The sequence below is a fragment of the Suncus etruscus genome, chromosome 12 (genome assembly GCF_024139225.1).
Source record: "Suncus etruscus isolate mSunEtr1 chromosome 12, mSunEtr1.pri.cur, whole genome shotgun sequence".
NCBI classification, from domain to species: Eukaryota; Metazoa; Chordata; class Mammalia; order Eulipotyphla; family Soricidae; genus Suncus; species Suncus etruscus.
The window spans coordinates 91,219,125-91,229,483 of NC_064859.1; the positions used below are offsets into that span (position 1 = coordinate 91,219,125).

General features: G+C 48.7%; 1 protein-coding gene across 1 annotated transcript in view; it reads right to left on the reverse strand.

Annotated features, from left to right (window-relative positions):
- Positions 1-1,328: 1,328 nt before the first annotated feature.
- Positions 1,329-10,359, reverse strand: part of CIB4 (calcium and integrin binding family member 4) — a 44,426-nt gene continuing 35,395 nt past the window's right edge. Inside the window, exons 5-7 of the mRNA XM_049784496.1 lie at positions 3,157-3,266; positions 2,255-2,343; positions 1,329-1,359 (exon numbers count right to left, since the gene is read on the reverse strand). Coding sequence (XP_049640453.1) covers positions 1,329-1,359; positions 2,255-2,343; positions 3,157-3,266 — 230 coding nt within the window. The remainder of the gene's footprint in view (positions 1,360-2,254; positions 2,344-3,156; positions 3,267-10,359) is intronic.

Below are 10,359 nucleotides of genomic sequence, written 5' to 3' on the forward strand. Positions count from 1 at the left end.
AGGGCCTGGAACACAGCTCCTGGAGTCCTGGCCCAGGACGAAGTGTCAAGTCTCTGCTGGGCTAAGAATTGGGGGAAAAGACCTCCCTCCTCCTGCTTCCACAGCCATGTGGGGCTGGCTCAACACTGGGGGATCTGGGGGCATGTGTCTCTAACCCAAGAGCATCACTGAGGCTCAGAGAGGTGGAGGGAGGCACCCAGGCTCACACAGTGGGCCAGTGCCAGGTTCTGCATGTGGCTGCTCTGTCCCTGATACCCTTTCTTAGGACTGTGTGAAGACTGAGGGGTTGAGAGGACACAGGTCTTAGGGTCCCCACAGAATCCGGGGTGAGGGAGGAAGCCATAGAGAGCAGCCATTTTGGGTTGTATGGACAGGCAACTTGTCCTTGGCCCAGGGTCTATTTCTGGAAGAAGACCAGGTGGGATCCAGGACAGAATAACTCTGTTTCAGGAGCCTTCAAAACTGGGGTGTCTGCTCTAGCCCACACCCCAGATCATATAGGCAGTGTCAGGACCGGGCACCTCAGGGCAAGCTCCTTAGGAGTTCTCCAACTTTCCAGAAACTTCTGGGTATTATTGGGGTCTCCTCTGTCATCCAAAGGCCCTCCTTGGCCCTGACTGGACTGATCAGGGCTGAGTTACAGAGCCCCTCAGGGCCAGTCCAGGTAGGGGAAATGGCCCTAGTTTGAGTAAATAAGACAAGGCCTGGACCCAGCATCCCTCAGAGTCCTCAGAAGAAGTTTCTTCTGGTTTCCAGGAACTAAGCTGCACCCGAGTTTGGCCTTTATTTCAGATCTGGCTGAGAAGCAAAGTGAGCACAACCAATGGTTGTCAGGCAGCTCACTTTTGGGGGGCAGAATATCTGGACTGTGAGAGGTGCTTCCTTCCATGAAGATGGGGCCCCTGGGACCCCCACACACCCTTTTAAGGTCTGGACAGTCCAGAAGTCAGGCTGGGAGGGAGGGAAGGAAGAACCTTGAGACCCCGGATCTGTCCCTGCCTGAAGCCTTGGCCTCCCCTCACTTGCACCAGGCAGAATGGACAGGGCTTTTCTTTTCCTTTAATGGTTTTGGGGCCACATCTAGCAGTGCTCAGAGGTTCCTGACTCTGCACTCAGGAATTATCTTCGCATGCTTGGGGGACTATATTGATGCTGGGGGCCAAACCTGGGTTGGTCATGTGCAAGGCCAACACCCTATTTGTTGCACTACCACTCCAGGTTCCTTTTTTGTTTTATTAATAAACAATAGTCTAGAAGTGGGGGGCAGGGACACAGTCCTTGAGCTGAGGGGTTGAATTCCAAGTTCTGGGGACTTCCAACAGACCTCATCAGTAACCCCAAAAGTGGATCCGAAAGGATCTGGAAGAGAATTGACAGCCTTGGTGCTGCCCTGCAAGCCTGTTCCACCTCCTCTACCCCCCACATCAGCACCCAGGGCCCTTGTGATAAGGGGCTGGGTCTGTGGATCTACAACCCAAATCAACATCTTTCAGCAGCTTCGAGGAGCCAGGGGATGTCTGAGGCTGTGGGGAAGAAAGCTGGGGGACCCCAAGGAAGAGAGGTCGACTTCACTATGTACCTGTCTGTCAGAAAGAATGTGACCCCCAAGCTGAGACTAGGGACACCATCTTGTGTGGGTCAGCTATGGCCCAGCCTCTAGCAGCCACTAGATAGGGATCCCCTTAACTTTGAAACTAGGGAGGGGGTGGGCGTGTTAATGATAGGAGGTGGAACTCAGGATGGGAAGGAGAGAGAGAAGAGAGGAAGGAGAGAGGGAGAGATGAGAGAGGGAGGGAGAAAGGAGATAGGGAGAGAGGAAAGGAGGAATACAGGAGGGAAGAAGAGGAAGGAGAGTGGGAAGTAGGATAAGTGAGATATCACAGATGCAAGGCAAGGATCTGGAGACTGTTCATCTGTCTGTTAGTCCATCTTTTCCAGGGGCTCGACTGGGTCCCTGAAGGCTGGTTTGTGCCCAAAACATATTGGAAATCCCCAGGACTCTAGAGTGTCCACAACCCTCTTCCCCACACCTGGAGTTGAGGAGGGAGAGCCTGGATGGGATGTTACTCGGGGCCACTCTGAACCCCATGTCCTCACCAGGCCTGGTGCCCACCTTCCCTTTGATTTCTTGTTTCCCAGAAGTTATAGCCTGGTTGATTCTAAAAGCAGCTTGTGACCCCTTGGGGAAGCAGGAGCCATTGACTGGGGATTCTGGGGAGCTTCTCCTGCCCCCCTAGCCCTGCCCACAGCTCACCTCAGAAAGTCTGGAGACTTGGCCATGGCGAGTTCGAACTCAGAGAATGACAACTTGTCTTCCTCATCCAGGACACACTCACTCAGGACCTGGGGAACAGAAAGGGACTGAGGCTGGGTGGGGGCCTTGAGAATGGGTGTGGGTGCCAACTGTGCCCCCCCCCCACCTGCTCCAAAACTAAGTCACAGCCTGGCATCAAGGGAGTTCAGGGGACAGTACCAAGCCTCATGGCTTGATCTTTTCTAGCTTCAAAAAGCCCCAAAGCACTGGAAGGGTCTAGGGGTCTGAAGACAAATGGAACCATGGTCCCTCCAGGATTGGTCCTGTCCCCTGCTGTCTTTAATTGGGTGTTAGGTCCCCAGACCTTCACCTTGGAACTCTGGGATAAGGCATGGACCAGAGGTCTCATGATATGCTTCTGCTGGGAGTGGTGCAGGGACCTGGGTGTGGGCTGGCTCAGGCCTGCTGATCTGGAGTGCCTCTAAGGAAGTCGTGATGCTGGGAAAACTGAGGGATAGAAACCTGCCAGCCACCACCCCATAGCCCTGAGTGCCAAGTATGCACACACATAAATGGACACGCAGACACGGTCCATGTACACACATGGAAATTTCACGTGTGCAATTATACAATGGCACACATGTGTGGAAACACATGTCTGATACAGACACATGTACATAGACACAGACATAAATACAAATGCATGCAAACAGGGAAGGAGCACACATGTACGCACAGTTGTACAGGCATAGGCGTGCTTACACATAGATGCAGACACAGATATGCACACACACCCACAAATGCAAGCCACATGATCACAGACACACAGACATGAACGCACAGATGTGTACACAGATACACAGACATGCAACAGGCACACTCACACAGGTGCGGGCACCCACGTGGCTGGTGATGCCGGAGAGCAGGTCCTCGGACACATCCTCGCTGTTGAGCAGCCGGAGGATGATCCCCCGCAGGTCCTCCTCGTCAATGAAGCCATTCTCATTGAGATCTGCAGGGTAGAACATGGCTCAGCAGCAAGGCTGTGTGGGCCCTGTTCCATCCTGAGCACCAGCAGGAGAGATACTTGAGCACCCAGCGGCCGTCATTCCGAAGCACTGTGGTGGGAGTGCAGAAGACTTCTTGGAGGAGGAGGAGGCATGGGAGGAAAAGTAAAGGGCTTGGACCTTCCAAGATGGCAGTGGCAAGAGGACCTATGTCACCGTCACGGAGAAGAAACAGGGCCCACAGATCAGTCAGTGTAAGGCAGAGAGAAACTTGGAAGAAGGTCTGGGAGTTGGAGCTTAAGCCAGAAAGGGAGGCTGGGCTTCAGCAAGCCTGAACTGCCATGTGAGACCATGTGGGCACCTCTGGGCAGCCCCCTGAGCACCCAACACACTCCCTGGGCTGACCACTAGCCAGCTGAGATGCATGGAATAAACCAGATAAGAAAAACCATCACAACAGACCATGGTCTGAGTGTTTGATGTTTGCCCGCATCTAACTCTCCTAACACAGAACCCCAAGCTGGGAGGGGTGGGGGCTGAGTGATTTATTTTCTTAATAAGGGGTTGTAGGACAAATAATTTTGGGACCTCTGCTTTAGAGGCTGGACCAATAGGCTTAAACACCCTTGCCATCTGTTTACCTCATCCAACAAGCTAAAAATACAGACTAGTCAGCTGCATCCTAAGGGACTTGGGGCTTTTCCCCTCCACTGCCCTGTTTCCCTATTCCTTCCCCCATTAGGTCTCTTGAAGGCCCCCCAGCAGTTTCCTGGTGAGTCTCCCCTTTGATGTTGGGAGGTGTCCTGGTGAAATGTCAGAAGAAACAAATGATGGCTTCATGTGGCTGGAGGCAAGAGGCCTTAGGGACCCTGTACTTGTGCCTGGCATCACCAACTTTTGGTAATGAGGAGACTCAGAACTCTTTTCCAGACAGTTCCTGAACCATGTGCAGAGAACAGAACTTTGTTCCCAACTTCGCTTGGCTCTTCATCAAGCCCAACATCTGTAGAAACTCACATACCCCCAGCCTCATGATGTATATGAGCAAGGAAGGACTTACAGCTATATAGTTCCTAGAGCCCCGCCAGGAGGGATCCCTGAGTACAGAGACAGAAGTAAGCCCTGAGCACTGCTGAATGTGGCCCAAAAATAATAAAAAAAAAAAAAAGAAAGAAAGAAAGAAAAAGAAAAAAGAAAAAAAGGAGGAGGAGGAGGAAGAAAAGAAAGAAAGGAGAAAGAAAGAACGGAGAAAGAAAGAAAAAAGAAGAAAGAAGAAAGAACACTTGGTGATTGCTAAATGCCAAAAATGCAAACTCCTAGATCTATATCACTTGATTGGATCTGAGCACTTAACCTTCCAGCTCACGTGGCCCTTCTGGGCCCATTATTCCTGAGATGTTGGGCCATGGAGTAGCTCTTAGAGCGAGCACAGGCTTTGAACGGAGAGGCTCCATTCTCAGCACTTCCAGGGAGCCACCGGGTGGAAGCCTAAGAAATGTCAGCAGTGCTTGAAGAATGAGGGCTGGGCATGTCTGGGCCTGAAGGGGAGGGATGAATTTGAATGTTGCAGAACCCAAGCAGGGAGTACAGTGGGTCCTTAGAAGGTACTTCTCTCCCAGCCAAATGTTTCTCAGCACCCCTGGACTGGAGGCTAAACCTGAGACTGACCCTCTGAGCCCCCCTGAGCCCTAACCCTGATAGCTCTGCTCAGAGGCACTGCAGGCAGTGGTGGGGGCAGGGACAGTGTTGGAAAGATATTCTGCAGACTCCCAGAGACCCTGCAGTATCCCCAGGCATCCTGCTGGCCCCGCTCCCACATGCGGAGACTGCAGCAAAGTGACACGACTTTGGGCACAAGCCATCTGGAAACAGAAGGATGTGCTGGAGTGAAATGAGGTCCTGGGCTGTTTGTCACCTTTAGGGGTGTAAGGTCAGAGCAGCCTGGGAAAGGGCTGGGGTCTGGGGTGCTGCCCCCCCCCAAGTCTAGAGGCCTCAGAGCTCTCAGGGGATGCAGCTCAAGCTTCTTTTGCTCTTTCCCAATGATGGGGAGAGAAGAGAGCCCACAGAAGTCGGGCTTAGTCTTCAGACTCCTCCAAACACTTTTCACCATCACACCCACATCTCTGTCACAGTCTTTTCACTGCCACAGAATTCAGCTCACTGGATGAGTGAGGTAGGCCAGATCCCAAAACTCCCAAGCTGATGTCCCCATTATATTTGTTTGTTTTTTTGAGTTTCACCCAGTAGTGCCCAGGGGTTACTCCTGGTTCTATGCTCAGAAATCACTCTTGGCAGGCTCAGGGGACCATATGGAATGCCAGGATTTGAACCACCCACCTTCTGCATGCAAGGCAAACGCGTTACCTCCATGATATCTCTCCGGCCCCTGGTGCCCCATTATTGCAGTCTGTCTGGGGGTGCCTGCCTGCCTGAGGGGCTTATTGAAGGAGTTGGAGAGCAGGATTTCAGATTGGTCTCTGAAAGGGGGGACAGTCTCTGCTGAGTTTGTGCGGGCCGGGATGGACACCTTGGAGGCCTTGAGTGTATGTCTGTCCCTTTGGGCAGAAACTGGAGCCCACTTGGCGCATCTGGGGTTGAAGCTGCCGACCCCACAGTATTCTTGGCTGACAGCCAATTTGCCTTCTTCTCTCTCACAGAACTCTAATTCTTGTGCGAGGTGACGGCGGTGTTTGGCTTCAAAGCCCAGTTTTCCCAGGCTCCTCTGCATCTAGGCATGTATGTGAGGCCATGTGAGGGATAAGGCTGCTGGTGAGACTTCCAAGAAAATCTTCTATGAACAGACATGCATAGGGTGTCCTGAGCCTTCCTCCATCCTTTTTCTTCCTGCTGGAATGCTGAGGTGATGGTTGCAGACACAAACACTTTAGAGGACAATAATCCCATAGCAAAGAGGATTGAAGGAACTGGGTCCTTAGGTTCCTCCCTGGAGCCCAGCCCAGCTCCAGATTACTGACTCCAGTTGGGTTGTTGGGCCAGGGCAATGTTTCAAGAACTGGAGCACAAGCTTTGCAGGCAGTAGGTCTGAGTTCCATCCTCATCAATGCATAGTCCCCAGAGCATGGGCACAGAGCAGGAAGGAGATCCCAGGGATGGCCACTTGTTGTCCCCAAACCCTGAACAACCAAGCAAACAAATAAGCATACTTGCTCAGAATTGATCTGTGCTGATATGGCAGGTTTTTAGCAGTGGTTTTCAAACTCGGGGTGTGAAACAATATAGCCCCTCAAATTTAGAATGAGTCTTCAATTCCTGGATAGGGGCCAAAATTAGAACCACCCAAACCTAATTTAAACCTGATATATGTTACCAGTTGTCGGGATATCCTAACTACCATATCTTCCTTATTTGGAGTTTAAAGGGAACGTCTTAGAGAAAAGAATTGGTATTGTGAGGCAGCCCTTCCACAGAAAAGCAACAAAGATTTAACCTGAAAGGGACACTTCCCAGTTATAAACAAGAGATAAAGAAACACACAAAGTGCAATAATCCTGAGAAAAGAAGGGGAAAGGGGCTCTCCTATAAGACTGGTAGCCCTCAAGACAATGAGAAGAAGGGAGGCAAACTCATAAATTAGATTAGTGTCAAAAGCAGGCCAGGATGTCTTGGGTCCTCTAACCTTGTTTTCTGTTTCTGTAACCCCCAATACCTTGTGTCAAATGAGGTGGGAATGTGACCTTGTCTCCTCCAGCCTTTGTGTAAGGAAAAAATATAATGTCCACTAACAGACAGCTCTGGAATCTTGGCGTTTCTTTGATCCACAGGTCCTCAGCACTGAGTTCTAATAAACTCTCATCTTTGACTGTCTATCTCTGATGTCTCTGTTTCTCTGTGGGTCAGACCTAACAGGAGCACTTTAGAATTACCGGTGTGTGTGTGTGTGTGTGTGTGTGTGTGTGTGTGTGTGTGTGTGTGTGTGTGTTATCTTTATAATAACCTTCCAAACAGATCAGACCAAGACCATCAATCCTTGAGGACACTCCCATATCCCAAAGATGGGCTTATATGTGTCACTCAAGAGACTTATGGGAAGAGACTCATATGATTCAAGGTGAGGGATTTTACTAGAAGGTGCTGGGTCAACTAGAGATGCAGGTCCAGGCCTTCCATGGGAACCTGCTTTTCCTCATTCCCTGGAGCTGGGCTTGGAAGTAAAACAGCTGCTTGGTTTCACAGATCCAATCAGTCTGGCTGTGCCCAAGTGTCATCTGGTCCAGAGTTTTTGCCTACAGTGTACTCACTTATTCAGGACAGATTCCGGTGTGGGGTTTTTTAGGGCCACATCCATGGTGCACAGACTACTCCCAGTTCCATGCCTGGGGCTCCCTCAGCCAGGCTGGGGATCATTTGGTGCCTGGAATTGAACCTTGAGGTCTTGCATGCAAAGTAAGGGGCTTGACTCTATGCGCTGCTTTGGGGGCCTAGTGAGAACCAGTTGCAGGATGTTGCCTCCTTGTTGCTTCCTTCCTGGTGGGTGTTTCCAGTGGTAGATGCTCATTTGCGTGCCCATCTGAATATTCCATTCCAGGAGGGGTGGATGCCTGGTAGTGGCTCCCTGACATCATGGAATCAAATCTCTGCAGTGGGGCCCCAAGCATTCCTGATCCTTAGAAACTTTCCATTTATTCCCGAAAACCATGGGTGCTTCTGAAATTTAAGTTACCAAGGAGACACCTATGACTCCTGTCCATGTACGGATTCTGATTGGGTGAGGCGTGAGGGCTGAAATTCTGCTTTTCTCAAGAGTCTCCTGGCAGGATAGATTGATATACTGGCAAGAAATGCTGGTGCAGGGGCTGGAGCAATAGCATAGTGGGTAGGGCTTTCCTTGCATGCTGAGGAACAGGGTTTAATTCCTGGTATCTCATATGATCCCCTAAGCTTGCCAAGAGCGATTTCTGAGTAGAGTCAGGAGTAACCCTTGAGCGCTGCCAGGTAAAGAGAAGAGAAAGAAAGAAAGGAAGAAAGGAAGAAGAAAGAGAGAAAGAAAGAAAGAAAGAAAGAAAGAAAGAAAGAAAGAAAGAAAGAAAGAAAGAAAGAAAGAAAGAAAGAAAGAAAGAAAGAAAGAAAGAAAGAAGAGAGAAAGAGAGAGAAAGGAAGGAAGGAAGGAAGAGAGAAAGAAAGAAAGAAAGAAAGAAAGAACGAAGAGAGAAAGAGAGAGAAAGGAAGGAAGGAAGGAAGGAAGGAAGAGAGAAAGAAAGAAAGAAAGAAAGAAAGAAAGAGAAAGAACGAAGAGAGAAAGAGGGAGAGAAAGGAAGGAAGGAAGGAAGGAAGAAAGAAAAAGAAAGAAAGAAAGAAAGAACGAAGAGAGAAAGAGAGAGAAAGGAAGGAAGGAAGGGAGAAAGAAAGAAAGAAAGAAAGAAAGAAAGAAAGAAAGAAAGAAAGAAAGAAAGAAAGAAAGAAAGAAAGAAAGAAAGAAAGAAAGAAAGAAAGAAAGAGAAAGAACGAAGAGAGAAAGAGGGAGAGAAAGGAAGGAAGGAAGGAAGGAAGGAAGAAAGAAAAAGAAAGAAAGAAAGAAAGAAAGAAAGAAAGAAAGAAAGAAAGAAAGAAAGAAAGAAAGAAAGAAAGAAAGAAAGAAAGAAAGAAAGAAAGAAAGAAAGAAAGAAAGAAAGGAAGGAAGGAAGAAAGAGAGAGAGAAAGGAAGGAAGGAAGGAAGAAAGGAAGGAAGGAAGAAAGAAAGAAAGAAAGAAAGAAAGAAAGAAAGAAAGAAAGAAAGAAAGAAAGAAAGAAAGAAAGAAAGAAAGAAAGAAAGAAAGAAAGAAAGAAAGAAAGGAGAAAGAAAGAAAGAGAAAGAGAGAGAAAGAGAGAGAAAGGAAGGAAGGAAGAAAGAAAGAAGAAAGAGAGAGAGAGAAAGAAAGAAAGAAAGAAAGAAAGAAAGAAAGAAAGAAAGAAAGAAAGAAAGGAAGGAAGGAAGGAAGGAAGGAGGAAGGAAGGAAGGAAGGAAGGAAGGAAGGAAGGAAGGAAGGACGGACGAAAGGAAGAAAGAGAGAGAAAGGAAGGAAGAAAGAAAGAAAGAAAGAAAGAAGAAAGAAAGAAAGAGAAAGAGAGAGAGAAAGAGAAAGGAAGGAAGAAAGAAAGAAAGAAAGAAGAAAGAGAGAGAGAAAGAAGAGAGAAAGAAAGAAAGAAAGACAGAAAGAAAGAAAGAAAGAAAGAAAGAAAGAAAGAAAGAAAGAAAGAAAGAAAGAAAGAAAGAAAGAAAGAAAGAAAGAAAGAAAGAAAGAAAGAAAGAAAGAAAGAAAGAAAAAAAGCAATAAATGCTGGTGCATAGGCCCTGCCTGGAGTGGTTATGGGTCAGAGCATGGAGCTCTGCCCTTATTTTCCTTGCCTTCTTTTCCTTCTTTCTCCTATCTTTCTTCACACTGTCAGGCTTTACTTAGCAGCTTTTCAGGCCAGGCTCTAGGCTCAGAGAAAGACACGGTTGGTTCTAATCTTTCTGACAGCCCTGGAACATCACAAGACTTTGAAGTCCAAAGAGAATTCGGATTTGTCTGGGTCCATCTGAGGGAGTCATGGAGTTTAGGAGTCCCCAGATGTGCATCACGAAGCTGATTTCACACAGGCTTTGCGAGTTTTAATTTTGTGCTTGAGCTCATGATGGACAGAATCTGCTGGAAGTGGCAGGGATGGGGTGGAGGGTTGGGTCACAAGGACAATTGGAGACAAGGCTCGCAGGTCCTTTGTTTGAACTCAGATACCATGGTCTGACCTCTTTTTTATGGGGCAGGCACACCCTGTGACGCTTAAGGGTTACTCCTGGCTATGCACTCAGAAATCACTCCTGGCTTGGGGGACCATAGGGGACACCAGGGATTCAACCCAGGTCTGTCCTAGGTCAGCCATGTGCAAGGCAAAATACCCTACCACTGCGCCACAACTCTGGCCCCACAGTCTGACCTTTTTTTTTTTTTTTTTTTTTTTGGTTTTTCGGGCCACACCCGTTTAATGCTCAGGGGTTACTCCTGCCTAAGCGCTCAGAAATTGCCCCTGGCTTGGGGGGACTATATGGGACGCCGGGGGATCGAACCGAGGTCCTTCCTTGGCTAGCACTTGCAAGGCAGACACCTTACCTCTAGTGCCACC